The following is a 22853-nucleotide window of genomic DNA, read 5'->3' as shown; positions in this document are numbered from 1 at the left end:
ATGATCTGCTCATGCCTTCCCATGCATCAGAATTATTTCGCCAGTCAGGACCCCTACAGCTCAGCCCATTCTGATAGTCCCTCAGTTGATCCAATGATTGTTGTTCTCTAATATACTTGACCTGTTGGTAGACCAACCCAGAATATTGTTTCGAAGGAGGGACCTGCTGTTACATCACAGGGGGTTTCTTCTTCAGATCAGCACACAGATTCTCCTCCTTCACACTTATCTCAAATGATCAGTCCTCCAGGACAAGTTTTCAAGAAAAGGTGCCCACTGCAATATTCATGTTAATAGATGGTTCATGTGAAGGATCAGTGATGCAAAGTGGGGAATCTTGTGTGATTGGTACAACAGAAAGTGTGGTGATCTTAGCTTTCCCTCTCTAAATGCAATGGTAGATTTTCCTCTTCTTTTGAAGAGCGAGAATGTTCAGTCACTACTATTAATGTCTGTAAGGCTGCCCATGTCTAACATTATCAAATTCTCCTAGGGTCCATTTCTGATCTGCAACTCACCATATATCTTTTAGCTGATGAGACCCATATTAATTGGATGCATCTCTGTTAGAGCTACACCCTTACAACCAAAGTAGGTCACTGTGACCTATAATTGTTTGCATTGCTAGCATCTATTAAATGTTTGTTTTTGACTCATGACAACATAAGGTTCAATGTTATATGCCTTGTACCTACATGGAATTCACATTCTGACCAGTCCACTTGGAAGTAGGACAGTGCTCAAAAAGTCCAATGCCTGGGACCCCTCTAATTTTAGATCAGGCCCCTCCTGTCTTCTAAATGAGGTGCCCATTGGGCTTGTTGAAAAAAATCTAATTTGCCTGAAACACATCAATCATGCTGATGATATGAGCAAAATTATTTTCAAGATGTTTTTAATATTTATCCCAATATGTGCCCCTTACCCTTACGAAGATCATTTACCTGTCATGCTTCTATTGAAAGCTGTAAACTTTGCATCTAAAGTCAAGCATGTGACCTGTGAATGGGAACAGATTACCTCATTAACTTGTGCTCACATAGCTTTAACATGTGCTTCTAATATACCGTTTTGGATATTATGTGTAGTACAAACTAGCCAGAACCAGCCTAGTGGGCACTAGAACTGTTTCTGCAATCATAGCACTGGTGCAGTGATGCCTGTTGTGTACTGGGATTAAAGCTAGCATGTATACGTGACAAGCTGTTAGTCAATTATTGTTGTAATATGGAGAGTTTAGGCCAAATGTGGGATTTTCTTTAGGTATTATAAAAGGTAGTAAAAATTTCTTGGGGTTGTGTTACTTATTAAATCGTTCATTACAAATTGGCCATATTTTTGTGGAGTTTATATAAAAAGGAATGACTAAAAATGATTTCGACAAAAACACTTGAATAATAAGTATTTTAATTTTTAATTGCCTTCTTTAATAGCTATTGTGTTGTTCAAAATGTTTCAGGTTAAAGTTTAATAAATCATAATAATTCAGCTGTCTGTGCTCATGCTGACACACATGTAATGAAACGCTGGTTAAACATACAAAACAGCACATAGAAGCAACATCAAACATGTAAATAGCAACTGTGTAAGTTGAGACGACACACTCCACATGCTAATGAACATAAACACTGTTGATCCAATGAGTAAGAAGACATTGTTGGAGCAATTAGATAATGGCTGACCTCAGGACCTGGACGAAAACATTGCTTTACATGAAATTTTTTGGCTCCAAATAAACATACAAGTCAATTTAATATGATTTTATTTTTATCTTTTCATATTTGAAGTGTAGCAATGGCAGTGTGGTGTGACAAATAATATTAAAAAAGGGACAATTTTGGGCATGTGGAAATTGGAGTCAGAGCTTACAGAATTTGTGATTTTTTAAAGTCACCAGCCTTGGGCTTGTGTTTAAATATTTTTTTCTTTAAGGAATGTAGGAATAACTGTTTTTTCATTGGTACACTTTCTGTTTGAATGTACAGTGTATATTGTAACTGCTCCGGTGGCCTAGTGGCTAGAGCATATGCCATGGATGCGGGAGGTCGTGGGTTCGATCCACAACCAAGTCATACCAAAGACTTACAAAAATGGTACTAACAGCTGCCTTGCTGGCACTTAGCATTAAGAGGTTAGTGTTAGGACTGGTCAGCCTGGTGTCAGGATAATGTGACTGGGTGGGACATCATGCTACATGTCTGCGACATGATGCCCCAGTGCTAGGCATCGCTACAAACTGCCACACTGCAGACATCGTAGCAATATGACTGAAAAATTGTTAAAGCTACGTTAAAAATCTAAATCACACACACACACACAGTGTATATTGTGAAATACTACAATCCACAGGTATTATACTTATGAATGAGCATATGAAATATATGAGTGAACTGCATGATTTTCGAGTGAAGTCTTAGCTGTAGTGGCTAATCAAGGTACTTTTTTGGGCCTTAAATCTGCTTGTAATAGTTATCATATAGTGTACATGTGAATGAGTACAGGAAATATATGTGTGGACTGCATGAATGTGAAGTCTTAGCTGTAGTGGCTATCAAGGTAATTATTTGGGCCTTAAGTCTGCTTCTAATAGTGGTTGTATTATACTGGCTATCACTATACAATTACTTAATACTTGAGTTAGTCTCAGTAAAATCTGACTTTTGTGGGTAGAAAGTAATAGCAGCTTCAGGTACAAGTTTTACGAATAATTGTGGGTATAAAAGTGATAGCTAAAAGTTAAGTTCACAATATTTACTTATAAAAAATGGCATTAAAAAAACTTACTAAAGGAGTCTTTAATTCATTGTCACGGTCACATAGTCCAAATGTATTTTGTTTACAATGGCTGCTGGAGAATACTTTAAGCTTTGTAGAGGTGAGGTATGTATATGTAATCTTCAATTACATTCTGGTTTATTACAGGTGAACCATACCCTTCCCCAGAAGATCATTGTGTTCAGAGATGGAGTTGGTGATGGCCAACTGAATATTGTTGCCAATTATGAGGTGGAACAATTAAAGACCTGTTTCACCAACTTTGGGGAGGACTATGATCCAACTATGGCTGTTGTGATAGTACAGAAAAGAATCAACACTAGAATCTTCCTGAAGGTATACCTGCATATTAGAATCGTATAATGAAAACATTAATGTGCATTGTTGTGGGATAGAATTTCATTTGCTTATGTTAGATGATGAGCATATTATAGTTTTTTTATTAAGAGTTTAACATTTTTTCTGAGTTTATCGTGGTATAAGCTGTCAGTTGCTGACTCACACAGCAAATAACACCCAAAGGGCGTTATGTAAGCTGTGTGAGTCACCATCTCACAGTTTATACCTCGATAAACTCAGAAGAAAAAAAAACATTAAACTCTTATAATTGAAATTTCATTTATTCATTATGTTATTTTGTTTGCATCATTAAAAAACAGAAATCTTAATTGAGCATAGTATTACATGTTTGGTTTTTTTATGTTATGCAGCTATTTACAGCACATGGGATTGTCCTGCTTGATCGTAAGAAGATCATCATAATACCAGTCCTTCAAGCAATGGAAGCCAAATTTATTTTAAATTTTTTTTTTTTTAAATTGTTAGAATGTTCTTTTCCTTTAATGCTTACTTCATGTCTGCCTTCACTGGCAGTGTTTATCTTACTCTGTACATGTGACTAGAGAAGTGGGTATTCTTAGAAAAGTAGTTCTCCTTACAGTTCATACAGAAATAAACGCAATTCATTTTGATCACGTGGTAGCATTCTGACCATGGAATTGTTACTTTCCTTTACCAGCTACTAGCATTGCAATTATCTATAGATATCTGATAGATTTTTTGCCAGATTGCAAAGCAATTGCGGCCTGTGGATTAATGATGTATGTTTTTCTTTCTAATGTTTCACATTGGTGAAGGTTTGTGTTTAGTTAAAAAGTCTGGACTCCCATTTGAACAGAGATGTTAATCCCTACTGACTGTAGACTATGTAATTGGTATATCCAAAAAAGTTTACACTCTTTCCAATAAATTGTGCTACTTGGAAAAGGTATTAAGAGACACTTGGCTTCTGAACATTTTGTAACTGGCTCTTCCAGTTTTCTCTTTTTGCTAGTGATTTCATTTCTTCTAACTATATGTGTAGAAGAGCTAGACATAAGTGATGATGCACCCACGTATGGATTTATCAGGCTCTTAATGGTTTTGAGACTTATCTGATTGGTATCCAACAGAGGGTTACCTTCACTTCCGATGGAATTATAAACTTAAGGAAGATAATGATTGAATGGATATGGAGGTGTTCCCTCCCATTTGCTGTGATAGACTAGTCACCCCCTGGTCCCTAGACCACCCTAGCAGATGGAGGGAACTCCTCCACAACCATTCAGTCATCTTCTTGAGGTTTTTCTTCAGCTCAGTTTCTCAGATACTTTTGCCTGTGAAGTCATGGATCCTGGAATGTTAGTCTGTTATGAGGAGTACTTCAGCCTTCGGACACAAGGTACCAGGAAATCAGGAGAAAAAGTCAGGAGAAAGAATAGGTTTGTTCCTGACCAGGAAAGTCCATTTATTTTTGCAAATCATAATCACAACTGCAGGAAAAACTGAATTTTCAGCCACCACTTGAAGATGGAGCAAAATATGTAATTGAGTCATAATTGACCTGATCATAAGTTAAATTTATTGAGTTCTTACTGGAATTTTTGGAGGTTGTGGAATTCTTATGTCATTTGAGTTGGGGAGCCAGTGTTTCACAATGGTTAGTGTGCTACCCATGGTTGAAAGGGTGCAGGTTTGAATTAATTCTGCCATCAGACCAGCCTGGGTCAATTACTGCACTGTATCGTTGGGTAAGGCACTTTACAAGGTGGCACAATGGTTAGTGTGCCAGACCTATGGTCGAAAGGGTGCTGGTTTGAATTAATTCTACCATCAGACCAGCCTGGGTCAATGACCACACTGTATCCTTGGGTAAGTTGCCTTAGCAATAAATAACCTGCTTGTGTTGCTGTGCCTTAAAACACCGAACCAAATTGTCAGCTGAGATACAATTGTTATATGGTTTATTTGTGTGCTTGCCCTAAACATGTTTATATAGTCAGTCTGAGGCTCAGGCGATTGAATTGGTCAAGTAAATTAAGTACCCCTTAGTCAATTCCATATAGGGGCACCGAGTGGCTGAGTGGTCTAACGCACTTTCCGTTACGGATCACTGCCATCTCACCTCTGTCTGCGTAGGTTCAAGTCTCAGATTTGGCCAATGTGGGTATGTGAGAAGGCTAGCCAGTAGCTTCTCGATGGTCGGTGATTCTTTCCGGGATTTTCCCAGGTTCTTCCGCCACCATTAATACTGGCCACCATGTATAGCCTATCGTGTGCTGGAAAATGGCATTAAACCCAACAACAACAACAATTCCATATATGTCTCTTGCACAGAAGATAGTAAGACCAGTCTAGTATCACATGATGCTAGTAGGCTGTCTGTGATGTATAATCTCAGTAAATGCTAGAGAAAAATAAAGCTTATCTTCCCAACATGCACATGTATTGCAATAAATTTTTGTTTATTATTTATTATTTGATATTTTGCACTGCTAACACTGTGTTAAGCATTATTATCAATAGTAACCATTGATGCTTCATCAGACCTTGTTTAACTCTTTTGGCCCCAGAGGTTTTTGTCGCTTTGCCTTAAATGTGAGTAGGAAAGACATTTGGAGGGCTATTTCTGAATACATCATAATACATCAGCTTTCAACAGATTTTGCATGAGACAAATGCCTAGTTGTATTAGAAACATCATCTTCCATTGGTTATTTTGCTCGTTTATTTTTTTTTGTTTTTTTTTTTTTTTTTGCTTAATGGACCCATCATTTTCGTATGGAGATCACTCTTTATTCCAAATGCCCACCTTATCCTAGTTTTTGCAAAGGATCACCTGTCTGTGTGCAGTTAAGACCGGTCTACCTTAGATCTGAGGCCAAAAGGTCTAAAATCCGGACACATCGCATTCCAACCACATGTGAATTTTGGGTGAAAAAAATCTGGGTCCAAAATATGAGGTTTTTCCCTCTCTATTTTGTAGTGCAACTAGAACTTCCAGATTATTTGGTATCATTTTGGAGCTATATCTGTCTGCTTTTTTGTAATATCACCCACGCTGGTGTATCTTAAATGACCTTGATGCTGCTGAGCTCGGAAATAGCGTACAGCTTCATCATGCCTACAGACAGGATCGTGGCCGAATCGGTTAATCAGGTTTATGGAAATTTCTTAGAAATTGTTGAAGAATGGCTCTTTTTGTAACTTATGTGCAATACTGATGCACAAATGATGAAATAAATAAGTAATATTCAGATTTGGTGATGTCACCAAAATTCTCCCATTAACTCATTCGGCCCCAGAGGTTTTTGTCGTTTTCGCCTGAAATGTGAGTAGGAAAGACATTTGGAGGGCTATTTCTGAATACATCGGTTTTCAACAGATTTTCCATGAGACAAATGCCTAGTTGTATTAGAAACATCATCTTCCATTGGTAATTTTGCTCGTTTATCTTTTATATATTTTGTTTTGCTTAATGGACCCATCATTTTCGTATGGAGATCACTCTATATACCAAATGCCCACCTTATCCTAGTTTTTGCAAAGGATCACCTGTCTGTGTGCAGTTAAGACCGGTCTGCCTTAGATCTGAGGCCAAAAGGTCTAAAATCCGGACACATCGCATTCCGACCACAAGTGAATTTTGGGTGAAAAAAACTGGGTCCAAAATATGAGACTTTTCCCTCTGTATTTTGTAGTGCAACTAGAACTTCCAGATTATTTGGTATCATTTTGGAGCTATATCTGTCTGCTTTTTTGTAATACCACCCACACTGGTGTATCTTAAATGACCTTGATGGTGCAGAGCTCGGAAATATGGTACAGCCTCATCACGCCTACAGACAGGATCGTGGCCAAATCGGTTAATCAAGTTTATGGAAATTTCTTAGAAATTGTCGAAGAATGGCTCTTTTTGTAACTTATGTGCAATACTGATGCACAAATGATGAAATAAATAAGTAATGTTCAGATTTGGTGATGTCACCAAAATTCTCCCATTAACTCATTTGGCCCCAGAGGTTTTTGTCGTTTTCGCCTGAAATGTGCATAGGAAAGACATTTGGGGGGCTATTTCTGAATACATCGTAATACATCGGCTTTCAACAGATTTTCCATGAGACAAATGCCTAGCTGTTTTAGAAACATCATTTTCCATTGGTTATTTTGCTTGCGCATGAGGAGAAGGGTAAAAGTTGGAGTTTTTTTGGGGGGGGGGGGGCTTAATGGACCCATCATTTTCGTATGGAGACCACTCTTTATTCCAGATGCCCACCTTATCCTAGTTTTTGCAAAGGATCACCTGTGTGCAGTTTAGACCAGTCTGCCTTAGATCTTAGGCCAAAAGGTCTAAATTCTGAACACAAAATTGCATTCCGACCACAAGTGAATTTTGGGTGAAAAAAAACTGGGTCCAAACATGAGGTTTTTCCCTCTGTATTTTGTAGTGCAACTAGCAATTCCAGATTATTTGGTATCATTTTGGAAATATATCTGTCTGCTTTTTTGTAATACCACCCATGCTGGTGTATTTTAAATGACCTTGGTACTGCAGAGCTCGGAAATACGGTACAGCCTCATCACGCCTACAGACAGGATCGGGGCCGAATCGGATAATATGTAGAAATCTGCTGACTGTTGGGGCAGTTTTCATGCTCTGGGTGTCCTTGACCATAACTGTTTTAATGTACAGTCCATTGATGTCATTGAAAAAAGATGTTAGGCATGTACTAGTCATAAACAGAGCTCAGGAAAACCACTTGTCATCTTGACCTGACCATGTAAAAACTTTACTGCTTGCTCATCTCTTGGTAGTGTAGATACAGATTTGCACCATCTGTTAGCATTTTCTTCTCTTAAAAAGCTCTCAAACACAAGGTTGCTCAACATCTAGCATAGATCAGTTATCAGTTTCATTTGCCTTTTTTGCAAGTCCAGAAAATGTTGCAATGGACGTTTATTTGACTCATTACACTGGCACCAGAGTTCATATCATACAGATGTTATGTTCAGAGTGAAGACAGCGTCTGCCCAGAGTCCTGCACAAAATCAGTCCTTTTTTATACAAAGGTATATAATTTTTAAGGTCATCTTGTCAAAATTAAAAAATTCTCTTTTTTAAAAAAATTTCTTCATACCAGCTTATGCAGTTAAGCAGAGTAAAGTTAACTTTTTCTTTTTTTCAGAAATGTTAGAAGGAAGCTGTGGTCAGATTGTTTTTGGCTTTATGTTTTGAAGACCTAGGTCAGTTTCAAATTTCACCATTTTTTTGGCATAATTTTATGGGATTACAGCCCATGCTTGACTTGGAACTTTGCCCTTCAATTTCTGCTAAATATTTCAAGGGTTTTAGGGATAATTTTTTCCCTTCTTAGTGTTGTTATGTATGTCATAGCCATTTTTGTCCATCCATCTGTCCATTAAAAATGTGTTTTGGTGGAGGGTATTTTGTTGTTGCACCAGTTGAATTAATTATATAGTGTCTTTGTCTTTTTGTAGACTGCAAGAGAGATGCAAAATCCACCACCTGGAACAGTGGTAGATCACACAATTACGAGGAGGGAATGGTACGTATACTTTACCGACACTTGTGAGTATCTTGACTCTGTGTTACAACAAGGCTTTACCTGTATAAAAATCTGTTGGTTCTATTATCTATTATTAGTACATGTGGCTTAAGACAAGTGTGAATTTCTTTGTTGGAGATTTATTTTATTCACATTCTGTTGTTAATCAGTAGTGTTGGTGTATAACTTTGTCAAAAGATCCAGTTCAAGCCTGTGAAGTAATCGATCATTTTTCTCAACCATATGCATGCATATTCTCTTGTATAAACATTTTAATCAAGACTTCTATGAAGCAACTTTTATGATGTAGAAGGCATTGCTTTTCTCATCATTGCAATTCTAATTTTAAATTTTTTTATTTCCTAAAGGTATGATTTCTTCCTGGTGTCGCAGCATGTGAGACAAGGTACTGTGAGCCCAACCTACTACGTGGTGGTATATGATAATACTGGGCTGCAACCAAATCACATACAACGTTTGTCCTACAAGATGACTCACCTGTACTACAACTGGCCAGGAACTGTCCGAGTCCCAGCCCCCTGCCAAGTGAGTACAAACAATAGCACAATAGGATGTTTAATTCCCCTTAAAACACCAACTGTAGATGCATTTTATTTATCACTTTTTATTTTAATATTTGGTACATTAGGAAAAGACTTAAAACAAAAATTAATCTGTTACAAGAAATAATCTGATTTACTTTAAGAGTTTTTTTTATTCTGCTTTGTAAGAGCAAATGGACAAACAGACATAATTCTGGCTGTCTCACCTGAAAAGTATAGGCAAGATATAGGAATCACTTTTTCTGAAAACATTATCACAGGTGCTATCATTAAATCTATTGCATTTAGTTAGGGGGCCCTGAGTGGCCGAGTGGTGTAAAGCGCTCTCCGTTACGGATCACTGCCATCTCACCTCTGTCTGCTTGGAATCGAGTCTCTGATTCGGCCAACATGTGAATGTGAGAAAGCTTGCCAGTAGCTTCTCAAGGGTTGGTGGTTCTTTCCGGGGATTTCCTGGGTTCTTCCTCCACCATTAATACTGGCTGCCATGTATAGCCTATCGTGCGCTGAAAAATGGCGTTGAACCCTACAACGACAACAACAACAACATTTAGTTAGTTTCTCTGAAACTACTCTCTGTGCAGTAATGAAACTTCTTGAGTATATTGTTACAACCCTGTGGTCTTAAACTAAGTAACAGAAAAGAGAAAAGCAACAAGTTTTGTAACATTCAAGAAATAATTTTTATCCCTTTAGTACAGTGTGAAAATTTAATATGAACTTATTGTGAATTAAATCACAAATAGTCAAGTCCAAATTATAATGTTCCAATTCCAGTGGTGTTCCAAATAAGTTTGAATATTGACTGTGTTGATGTGCTTGTAGTCTCAAACATGGTAATGTGCCAACAACCTGAATTGATATGATTGCTAACAGTCTTTTGACGTATCACAATAATATAATCCAACAATGTCCTTGTCTGACTTCACTATAATTCCAAATTAATATTTCCATTCAGGAATGTTATTGATGAGCACTTTGTATTTCCAGTGAATAATAATTTGAATAAATAATTCCACCCAAATGAAAATCTGAACACAACAAGAAGACTGATTCAGCTTCAAGATGTTAAGGCAAGAATGAGTAATTTTTTAAGTAAATATATTTTTTAAAAACCAAAAGAACCACAATGAAGGTCTACTGTTCACTTTCAAAACATTCTAGGTTATCAACAAGACAAGGTTCATTACTAAAATTATAATAAAGAACATGAGAAACATCAGTCACACCGGGTTTTTCCATGGGGGTATACCAATTTCCTATACTCAGATTATGATAAACAAGTTTACCTCCAATGGTAATGATCCTAATATTAAATTTCTACTTATAGAGAAATATTACCTATGTATTATGTTGTTTACAAACTCAAGTGACCCTAGTCAGGTACATGTTTACAAACTCAAGTGTCCCTAGTCAGGTACATAGTGAACCTGATTTTGGATTAAGGTCAGTTACACAAAACAGTTATACATAACATATAATCATTGAGAAAAAAGCCAACAAACAAACACATTAAATATACATAACAATATTAAGAGTTTGGCAGTTAGCTCATTTCTGTGGACATCTTGATGTATGCAGTCTTGAAATCTGTTGGGTGTCTATTTATTACAAATATTACTCACCTCAGTGACCTACTTCTCCTTTGAATGCATTCCCTCATCACATTAATACTAGGTGATGTATTAAAGCATGCTGCCTCCTGAATCCATTAATACTAAAAAACGAACATTCATCATTTCTCTCTAAATCATTTAGAAAAGGGCAATAACTCTGGTCATTACCTCTCCTTCTTAACACTGTCACCAGCTTTTAAGCTTTGCTTCCAGTGAACAACTTTGTAAAGAGGACCCCACCCCCATCAATCCAAGCCAACCTTATGTTGAATTAAATTATACATGATTTTTTTGGATTTATTGGTAAATTTTAGACCACATCAATTGCACACACACTGCCTATTTCTCATGCATCCATCTAGTAATGGGTTTTGTATTAGCAACTTATTAACATGTTGCAGTGTTAATTTATTCTTTTTTTCTTCTTCTTTATTTTGTTGTTGCAGTGAAACCTGTCAATGAAGTATAATAATGCAACAAGTTCAGGGCAAAGGAAGACACACTTGTCATGCTTTTTGTGTACAAAATGTACATTCAGTTGTAATGATTGTGTGCACTGTATGGTCTGAGTGTATATGGACTTTGTTTTTGCAGAAGTCAACCAAGGCAAAGAAATAGAGTAACCACAATTCAAATTTTAAAATCCTACAAGTAATTTTGTTATAATGAGGGAATGGCAGCCCAGGTGGCATACATCCCCTGCATATCTGAGCATGGCCTTTAGGCGCATTGGACTTATAACAGATCCAACATCTTGCAAGACCTATGGCTTCATCTTAATACAATTATGGAGATCTTAATGATAGACCTGTTTGTCCTAACATACCAACAGCTACATTCAGTTACAAATATGAAGATTTTATTGATATATAGTCTGTTTAGCCATGATCATAGCATGGCAGGTAATGACCAACTGGACCCACTTCTACACAGCTGGTAACCATGTCAACCATACTTCAGCCAACAAGACGTCTGTACTGGTTCATCAAAATCATCCTGCAGAGTCTTCATGTCCTTTATACACTCATTACATACAGAGTATTGACCTTTAATTATTTAGAGATGATAGCTTTGCATCATTGTTGCCACATAGAAATAGTTGATCCTGAAATGGAAGCAATCATGAACAGTAGACTTGACACAATGTGAAGATACTCTTACTGCGATCCAACCAATGCGTCTGGGTGTCTGTGGCCCAAATTGCTCAGGTCACCATTCAACAGGGAATGTGTTGATTGCCTCTACCAATCTTAATTTGATATGATGCATGTTTATGTGCTTCATTGCTGAAGCTGTATCACACTGGCTTTAAGGAAGACTCCATTTGGCTCACCATTCCTGTTTCGGGGCAAAATTGAAGAAGTTCAGAGACAGGTAGCTCAGGAACTACCCCCTAACTTAGTGCTCTACCTGTATCGTCTCTTTAATGTGCAAAAAGTTATTGCCCTTTTGTCTTTATGCTATTGACAGAAAGGGATGGATTTGGAGGTAGCAGGCTTGTATCCCCTAATGTTAACGTGATTGAGTAAATATTCTTGGAAGAGCATAATTTACTAAAAAAAAAATACTTTACAAGTGTGTGTGACTAGAAAATATTACTTATTGTGACCTCTCCGGTGGCCTGGTGGTTAGAGCGTATGCCTCAGATGCGGGAGGATGCAGGTTCGATCCCCGGCCGAGTCTTACCAAAGACTTACAAAAATGGTACTGACAGTTGCCTTGCTTGGCACTCAGCATTAAGAGGTTAGTGTTAGGACTGGTCCACCTGGCGTCAGGATAATGTGACTGGGTGGGACATCATGCTACATGTCTGTAGTATGATGCCCCAGTGCTAGACATCACTATAAAACTGCCACGCTGCAGATATCATAGCGATATGACTGGAAAAATTGTTAAAAGTTACAATAAAAATCCAAATCACACACTCACACACACACACACACAGTCTTTACTATTAAATAGCCTATGTGATCATAATTATATCTTTTTCAGATGTTAAATGCTTTAATCTACACACCTTTAAAAGGCAGCATTAAGTTGCAGTTTCTCACTAATATAGATTTTCATTTTGTGTTTAATTTTTCAGTATGCTCACAAGTTGGCACAGCTTGTTGGACAAAACATCCACAAGGAACCGTCACAGGAGTTGTCAGACCGACTCTTCTTCCTCTAAGGAAACGTCGACATGGGATTCAGAACACTTAAGCTTGTCAAGGGTGTTTGTTTTACTGCTTTGATAAGGAAAATTGGGCTGCTTCAGCATCAAGTACAGCTGACCACATAATGTAAAAGAATTAGCTACATGTATAACTTCTACCAAAGAAGAGACATTGTACAGCATTGCCTATCCATTATTTGGACCTCAGGAAACATTGTACATAGCACCTGCATTTACATCATAAAACATTTGCACCAAACAATAATAGTTTTTGAAAGTACAAGATCAGATTTTTACGTTTTTTTAATATTATGTTAGAAGTGTTTTGGATATTTCACAGCCTTCTTGGAATTAATGACCTTGGAGCAAGTCTCCATCGGTACATTTTAAGTTACAGGTAAAAAGGATTTTCATAAATTTTTTTTTTTGTTTCATTTCATTTTTCCAAAAAACAGAAAAAAGATTCCCAATATGTATTTTTTCCCCTAAAAGTTCCAGATATCAGATTGTTAATAGAAAGAAATTATGTCTTTGAAGTAGTATTTATGCAGAGCAAATTTGAATGCATCTGACATGGTGTGACAATTCATACATTCATTTAAAGCCTTTTCAGACTTCAGGGCAAGATAGTTTGTGAACCTGATGGAATAGCATAGTTTATGTATTCCTTTTATCTGTCATAATGTCTAGAGGAAAATAACTGCAGCATTTAATCGTTGTAATTTTTTCATGGCAGTAAAGCAAACAAGTTCCAATTTGTAAGTTTAATTCAAACCTTTTTGATTTTTAAGATAAAGATGTTTAAAATTTCAAATGCTTTGAACTATAGTAACAAATTTTAGGATTTCACTGATGAACAGTTGTTAACAACTACTTAAATATTAAAATCTTAAAGGGTAATAACTAAGTATTTCTGAGGCTATTAACTGTTATGTCACTGTCATCATTAAAATTTAATTATTAGATTCATCCAGGTAGTAATTCATAATGACACAAAACATGGAGACGACTTGGGAACAGGTAATATTGTTTTATTTTTCTTAATGTTTGCTTGCTTCCATTGTCTTCAGGTGCCTTTTAGTAGAAAAATATTAGATTAAAGTTACTATCAGTTTAATTTCTGCAATGGTCTAGATTACTTTTTAATCTAGGAAGATTTTGTTAGGTTTTTCTCATTGTAGAAAAGTCTTCCAACAAGGATTTTACCCTTTTAACATTTTTTTATACATAAGACACATGATTAGGTTTAATGTTTTATAAAATATTTCATCCTCAGTATATGTAGACAAGTTCTGAATAGGTCAGGAATTATTGTCTTGACTTTCAGGAAGAAAAAAAGAACAATTTTGAATTTTTATACTTGAGAGGAAAAAGTATCTGCTTCATTTCTTGCCTTGGAAGGTTATTAGATTTGCTCATTTTTGTAGAAACTGTTGATGACAAATGATGTTAAACTTTGCCATGTGTCATAAGCAAAGCTAGATTAGAAAACAGAATTTAAATTTTTATATTTAAGAGAAAAAAAAATCTCTGCTTTATTTTCTTAATATGAAAGATTACTTAATTAAATTTCCTAGTGATTGTTGATATTACATGATTTTAAACCGTGCTTTGTTTCATAAGCCCAGTTAGATTAGACTTTAAAATAAATGATGTTTCTTGAATTCTGTCAGTATTTTTTTTTTTTAAATTTAGAACATTGTGGTTATGTTGATGTTTGTATTCAGGTGACTGTTATAGTTCCTGTATACAAAAAAGGTTGAATCACTTGGGTAGAATAACTTGGTTATAGTAATTATCTATGCTGTGTTTGTGTTTAAATTTGAATTGTCATAGATGCAGTAGTTAGGACCAAGTTGACCAATATTATCTGCAATCAACTCATGATAATTATTCTTGTTTTGTCATTGGAGCCATGTCCTTGTGTACAAATTGTTTTACCTTCACTTTCATGTTTGGAAAAGTTGCTAAGATTATTGTGAAGATAAGTCTTAAGGTATTTTGATACGTTCATCACATAAAATGTCACTTGGATTGAAGCCTTCTAAGGAAAGTCTGTAGACAATTTAAACCACAAATGCAAGTTTTGGGTGTGTTATTTAGTTTTAAATTTTAGAGTGTGGATAGGTGGTTCTTGGATGTTATGTCTGTCCAGGTGCTTTTCCAGAAGGGGGTGGATCAGAAGGCACATTTTCCGTGAGTCCACTATGCATCTAATTGGACTGAACAGTGGAAAATATTTAGAAGTAGTACACACACACACAGAGGCACACTCACTTCTACCATAAGGCAAATTTCAAGTGAATAATAGCCAGGATCTGGCAACTTGGCTGAAAATGTACATGCTTTGATGTTATAAGTTCCACTGTCCGTGTATGTAGGGACTTATAGAGAGCTACAGTAAACTCAACTAGATCAGTGAGAAAACAAAGATAGTTTTCAAAAATTAGTTGTACAACACTAACCTGGATTAAATTTTGTGGATAACTTTAAATTGGGATAACAATGAAGCTTATTGCTTTTTTGGTCTAAATTAAAGTGACTGTGAATGACAGAAGAAAAACTGTTCCTACACACAGATTTCATTGAGAACTATTACACATATGGAAGTCATATTAGTGTTGAGAATTTTTTTATTATTTGGTAGGCGTAGTTTACTATCAGCATGTGACTCGCAATCTAAATGTGCACTCACAATATAAAGATTTCTTTCCAGATCTAAGATAATTAGATATGCAAAGAAATGTTTATATCTTGAATGCAACACAACCAATCTCAGTTTTAGTCAGCTTATTTTTAATATGGTAAGCTTTTTTAGCTCTGCTAGTTGGTTGACCAGATGGTCTTGAGCCATCTTGAGAACCTTGTTACAGTTGTGCCTCCTGAATGATGGGCACATCACAATGGGGTTTTGACTGAAAGACATCTTACGATGTATTGTTGGTCATTAATCAAATTGGGGCCACTGAAACATCAAATATGGCCATCTTGAAAATCATATTACCAGTTTGAATGATCATATCAGCATGAGGTTTTTGTTGAAAGACTTCTTATGATGTCTGCTTTGTTGCAAATGAAAATAGAGCCAATCTGACCTTGAAAATGGCTACTACAGTGGCCATCTTGAAAATCTTATCACTTCTTATCCTAAATGGCTAATCATATCAATATTTTGCTTTCACCAGAAAACTTCTTATGATGTCTAGTTGATCCTAAAGAGAAATGGTATACATCTGATTTCCAGTATGGTCTAGGCTTGTTTTGAGTGGTCTGTATACATTGTTTGTGCTACATGTCTCTCATGTGAAGGATTATTTTGACATTTAAATGGCTTTTCTCACCAGTTATGTGAAGATGCAGATAAGGCTCCACTTTGAGAGCATTATGATTGTTGTAAGATTAAATACCAACTGTCACTCAGTCAGTTATTCAGTATAAACCAGAAAATCCAGTTCATCACAGGACCAAAACAAGTACTTTTTAGAGTGCCAAGCTCATTTTGCATTATACCTCATCTAAATATGAGATGATTCCTTTTAAACTGTGCAACGAGTTAAACATAAAATACTGCCACTCTATTATCCACTTTTGAATCTTACGATTCAGTCTCCATTTTTTCATTTATCCAGGTTAGTTATATTCTTTTCACTTTGTCACCTTTTACTGTAGTTATATTTTGTTTCCAAACAAGTAGAATTTGTATCATGTTTTTCTATACAAAGCATGGCATATCTTTAAAGTTTGTAATCTGTGAAAGCAGACTTGTTTACCCTGATAGATATCCATTAGAAGTTTGCAATGTCCTGTCCATAAATTTAGCCACATATGCAAAGTTTTGCTTGGTTATAGTTCGCATGAATTGGCTGATGCAAGGTCAAAATTTGTGGTGCATGTATTTGTTTCTATTAAGACCATCTGTTATTTGTAATATCCCATTTTCTTATTTATCAAGCATTTAAGTGAGGAGTCAAATAAATAAATAAAATTGACAAGCTGCATCTTTGTAAGAAATGACTTTGCCCATAAAATTCATACCTTGAAATGTAACCAATTGTTTTTTTGGGGTGTGTGTGTGTTTTTCGGTGGATTTTCTTTGGGGTTGGAATTGTGCTGTAGAAAAGTAAATCAAACTGGGATGCTGAATCCTTATAAGAAACGAATTTCTCCACAAAAATCAATATGTTTATCTGTAACCTTCTTATTTATGTTTTATTTTCTTTAAAAAAATATAGTTTGGGATAGATAAAGGCTGCATGATATGCCGTTTTTCCTGTATTCACAATTATTCCATGGTGGCAGATGACTTGGGGCACATTAGCAACAACCACTTGCTCTGCATTGACTAGATTGATATTTACTTGATAATCTAAACATTTGTGCATCATTTGATTAGGGCATCAGAAGGTCATGGCTTTTGTTGTTAATAATAGAAAACAAAATTCTCAGCAGTAGCATTAGTTCTACATAATGGACCTGTACCAAGCTTTTTGCATGGCTTGAACTTGGGTGGCAGAAGAAACGTATCAATTTTGGGGTCAAAAGGTTAAAGGGCAAAGACACTGACCGAAAGAAGAAAATGGCTTCAGCCCAAACATTCCAGTTACCTAATTTGTATTTTCACTAGAACTTCTGGTGACTTGCACATTTGGTAAGAAAAAAGACATGATTTTTGGGGGTTAAAAGGTCTAAAACACTGTGACCAAAGAAGAAAAATGGTTTTTGCATAATTGAAGTTCCAGACCACTTACCATGACCGAAGTTTGTGATGGGCTTTCATTTAGGGTATGGAAGAAGCCTATTGATTTTGGGGTTGGAAGGTTAACGGGCAGCATAATTGTGGCTGAAGTACAATAGCTTGATCAGAATAAATTTTATTATGTAGTAAGTTTCTTGATTGTAGATGGCAAACACTCAGGGCTGTAAAGAAATATATCAATCCTGTGATCAAAGGGTCAGAGGTCACAGTCTGAAAAAGAAAATAATGTTTTCTGCATAGTGGGTTTAGTTCAAGACCGATTGCCTTGACCAAAGGTCCATTTCATTGGGACCTGTTGGTCAGTAATTAGAATCATATCAATAATTAGAGTCAGTCATGTCCTACATGTGTCTGCACAGACGACTAACGTGGCATGTGTATAATGTGCCATTAACTGTACTAGTCTTGTAATAAGTGGAAGAGTGGAACACATTTCTCACAAATTATGACCCAGAGAAATGGTGATTGGGACACTTTTTTTGTTGTACAAACCAACTTCATGTTCATAATCTTTTCTCTTATAGAGAAAGGATCATGTGCACTGCATGTGAATGATAATCCTCCTCCACATCGAAGGTCCATGACAATCATCACACTGTCATTAACATGAATGTCAGATTCTTTGTATCAGTTCTCGAGAGTATGTGGGAAGCAGTTTTGTAACATGGGATAAACTTTGTGTACAGTAATGTAGTATTCGTAGTAATGTGTAGTCTTTTCTAAGTTTTAAAATGCAGTTAGCATGCAAAATTTAATAAATGATTTTAGAAAATTTGTGTTTTTTATTAATTCAGCTTGCTGATATATCTATGTTTATTTTCTGGATATATCAGCACAAATCTATTACACCTATATTCCATCAAACTGTTTTAAGGGATAGTCAGAATGTGTGTCGATCAGTCTAACTTGGAGTTTTGTCATAACACATACGCAGTAGATATTGGTCATTAAGTAGGGATCGTCCTGGGCTTCGCCAATGTCGCAAATTGCGATTTTTTTTCCTTATTGGCGACAAAAATATCCCATCTGGCGATTTTTTGGGCTACATCCTTTTTGGTTATTTAATTTGTACATACAATCATGGATTTGGACTGGATAAATTAAAAGGCAGAACGAAAGGAAGCCACAATGACTAAGCAATGCATTGGAATCAATCTTTTACACAAACAATCATTTGTTCTTATTGACAACCCCATCTTTACAGTGCATTGTTACATCATAATAAGCTTATGCTGACATCTGGGCTGAGTACTTTATGCTGTGATACAGTCAATCATGCTACCGCACTATACCTACAACTGACCGACTTCTGAAGACGCGAATAGAACAGATACAATTAATTGTATGGCTAATCCGTTTTTTTTTTTTTATATACATATACCAGTACAATAGTTTTGCTGAACCTTCATAGAAAACTGATAACCTTTGAAGTACCGACTACTGTGTATAAATACAAAGCAAATGGAAAAAATCTCAATCACAATTACATCTGTCGCCAGTGCAGCATTTTACTCATTGATCTTTTCCTTTTGCCATCAGTCCTGTGTTACGGCTGCAGAGACTTAAACTCCGCAACAAGAAATAGCAAAAAAAAAAAATAAAAACAGTTTTGCATAATTAATAATAATTATTTATTTCTCAAAATACAGGAGTGAAAGAATCCCTAAATTGGGTGTGAATTTATGCTTATATATACGGTCCAATATTGCCAGGTGTTGACTCGTGTAAGTTTCATTCGTGAGAATGGAGATCCTATTTTTCTTGTCGAGAAAATTTATACAGCATTCAGTGATCATTCTTGGGATTTAGGAAGCAATTCGCTACAAGCTTTGTGAAGCTAGCCATAAGGTGGGGGGGGGGCTGCTGAGAGACTACTGGTGTCATCTGTCAGCACTGTGGACTGTGAACGTGGATTCCGTAAGATGAACCTCATAAAAACTGACATCAGAAATAAGCTCTGCATCTCATCTCTCGAGAATTTTATGAGAATCAGAATGTACAGATGTGAAAAATTAGACTTTGAAACTGCATTCAACAAGTGGGCAGCCCAAAAATCGCGACGGATCTTCATGTAACACTTTGTAACATTTTGTTAATGCTTGTTGTAATTAAAATATTAACTAACCCATCTTTTGTAATTTTCATTGCCTGTTACATAGACTAAATTAACTCTTGGAAAAATGTACACTACTTGTTTTGGCGACACTTTTTGAAAATTGGCGACAAAATATTGAGGTTGGCGATTTTTTTGGCGACAGCTTTTTAAAAGCCAGGACCATCCCTGATTAAGAATAGTTCTAGGTCAGTCATTAGGTGATGGTCAGTCACATTTATTGGTCAGTGAGAATAGGTGTTGTTCAGTTAGAATATGTATTAAACAAAATACTGTTAGGACTCTATGGTCTTGCATAATGTAACATAAAAGAGCAAAAACAAATTATTTCTGTAGAATACAAAGTGAAAATTTAAAAAGAAAATACAGTATTGTGAATTAAATACCAATCATAAAGTTCTGTCACAAATCCAAAAGTATTGAGTGCTCCAAATGAATTCCATTTGTGTTCTAAATGAATTCCAATCTTGAATATGCTAACATATCAATGTGGCAATTTGCTAACAGTCTTGATATATCAATCCCAAAATAGTAATTTAGTCAAAAAGTGTGAATGAGCACTTTGTAATTCCAATGAATAATTTACATCATCTCAGATTGTAACTGATCACAACTAAAAGACTGATTCCACTACAGATGTCAAGATAGAAGAAATACTTCTAATGTAAACAACATTAATACAGAAACCTAAAAACACCATAAGACCAGGTTGAGGGTCAAAGTTTATTTCCAGAACATTATAAGTTGTAAACAAGGTCAGGCCTTTTGCTAAAACTTTTAGTAACAAACATGACAAATATCAGGTAGACCAGGAATTTCCAAGGGGAAAACCAATATCCTGAACTAAGATACAAGTAAACGTTTTTAAAAAACATAAGTCGGGTAGGCCCAAACTACTACCTTCAGTTATGGACAAAGGTCAATCACACAACAAATTAAACATACATAACAATAGGGTTTGGTGAGTCAAAACAGCTCTTGGTAAGTTTGAATAGGTGTTGATCAACCAAAGTATGTTTTTAAATATAATTGGTTTTGGTCAGTCAGAATAGGTATGTCAGTAACACTTGATATTAGTCCATCAGAATAGGTGTTGGTCAGTGTGAATAGGTATTGGCAGGTCGTAATTGTTATTGGTTGGTCAAAATATGTACATTTCAGTCACAATAGCAATTTGTCCATCACAATAGTTGATGGTAAGTCAGAATAGTGGTTGGTAAGTCAGTAGGGATTGATTTGTTTAAATAGGTACAGTGTATCTGGAGTCCTTGTCATTACATGTTCGTTTCTCTCTCTTTCTCACTTGGTAACAATAAGACAAACGTCAAATTGACACTTTGTAATAATGTTTTACACAATGTTTCAATGTGCTGATTCCTCAAAAAGTAGACTGACATGGCACCCTACAGTTTCATATTTTTTAAACGGTTAGATTTTTAAAGAAAACGAGTTTCCTGTTTTCCTCACTGGTTATACTGGCTATTTAAAAAAGATCTTGTTTATTTTAGGTATTGTTCAAAGAACTTGTAATTCCCTTTAGTTTAGTGTATCATTGATGTGTGTAATGGCTATGGAGTGTAAGAAGCTGGTATTGTTTAGTCTGGCAAAATTCATTTTCCCTATTTTAATGACTGCTAAAGATAATGTACTTGATACTAATTCTGGCTTGTTTTTTAGCTAAAGGGAGCAGTCATTTTAGTTTTCTGTGTGCTTAGATTATGTACAACATCCCAAGAAATTTCACAGTACATTTAAGTATCACAAAGGTATACCAACATCCTCTCCACTGTGCATGTTGCAAAATGTAAACAGCTTCACCTTACACGTCACTCTCTCATTAGTTCATAATATTGCTATGAATGTTTGATTTAATTATATCTGATTTAATATATATATTTATTTCAATTTAATTGTCAGGGTTTTTTTATTTTTATTTTTCATTATGTGCTATTGTAATGTAAATTTATTCACTGGAGTGGATACTTTTTCCAAAATATGGTTTGTCCTGGACTGTTCGTTTCATAAACACCCGGTGTTGATCTAGATCCTGAGCTTGATTAAAAAAATTAGTAGCAACCACGTAAATAAGTTCTATTTTTATTTTAAAGTGATTGGTTTTTGTCGAGGTCATGATGGGACTACATGTTTAAGATGTAAACAATTTTTAAATTTTTTTTTATTTCTTAGAGTAAAATGATTGGTTTTTGTCAGGGCCACACTGGCTGTATGTGATCTTTAACAAGTACATAATTTTTACACACTTCTGGAACATGATCACGTGACCCGATTTGCATTTTAGAATATGATACAACCTTTGTTTTGAGAGATATTCTCAGTGTTAGTTGGGCTGTTACACTGGAAGTTGTATGTTGTGCAGTTTGGGGTTATTTCACATTACTTGGATTTAAAAAGATTAATTCTTTTTTCCTAAAAATATGTATGCTCATATGAAATTCCTGTGCAAAGACAGCTCTTATAAAAATGTATTCAGATTTCCAAAACTGGACTGATATTTCTTGTTTCTACAAGGAACTGTAGACTTAAACACTTCAGATTACAGCATACATCATCATCTTCCATCTCGGATTCTTCGTCATGACTTGAAATTATTGCTACTGCATCTATGACAAATTCAAATTTAAGCACATTTTGTTATTAGGACTTCAAAAATTGTATTCGTGGATTATTCTTGGATTATTTTTTGGATTTGATTCTTAAAACCATTAGTTTATATTTTTTCATTTTTACAGAATTTTCCTGCAAAATAAATTTCATTTGTTTCAAAGCTTGTTGTTTTCACTCTTTCTTGTGTTACTGTTTATTTGAACCTAAACACATAACAATATTTGTAGATTGCCCCCGAGCAGACTATAGAATATTAGTGAATTTCTATGGTTTGCTTTATTATCCATAATTTTGCATTCCCATAGGGTCCTAAACATAATGTTAAAATTCATATCATCTCCAGTGCCCCAAATTTGATGTTC

The 22853-nt window shown here is 35.5% G+C and overlaps 1 protein-coding gene across 2 annotated transcripts in view; it reads left to right on the top strand.

Moving 5' to 3' along the window:
• Window positions 1–22651, top strand: part of LOC149802714 (piwi-like protein 1) — an 84609-nt gene extending 61958 nt beyond the window's left edge. For both annotated transcript variants that reach the window (XM_089952125.1, XM_089952124.1), the window contains exons 18-21: window positions 2923–3111; window positions 8593–8660; window positions 9029–9206; window positions 12926–22651. In XM_089952125.1, the coding sequence (XP_089808251.1) occupies window positions 2923–3111; window positions 8593–8660; window positions 9029–9206; window positions 12926–13012 (522 nt within the window). In that variant the 3' untranslated portion in view covers window positions 13013–22651. The remainder of the gene's footprint in view (window positions 1–2922; window positions 3112–8592; window positions 8661–9028; window positions 9207–12925) is intronic.
• Window positions 22652–22853: the final 202 nt, after the last annotated feature.

Source organism: Sinohyriopsis cumingii, chromosome 3, assembly GCF_028554795.1.
Source record: "Sinohyriopsis cumingii isolate HCF-2022 chromosome 3, ASM2855479v2, whole genome shotgun sequence".
Lineage (NCBI taxonomy): Eukaryota > Metazoa > Mollusca > Bivalvia > Unionida > Unionidae > Sinohyriopsis > Sinohyriopsis cumingii.
The sequence above is the reverse complement of the archived record's forward strand: the minus strand, read 5'-3'. Positions and strand labels throughout refer to the sequence as shown.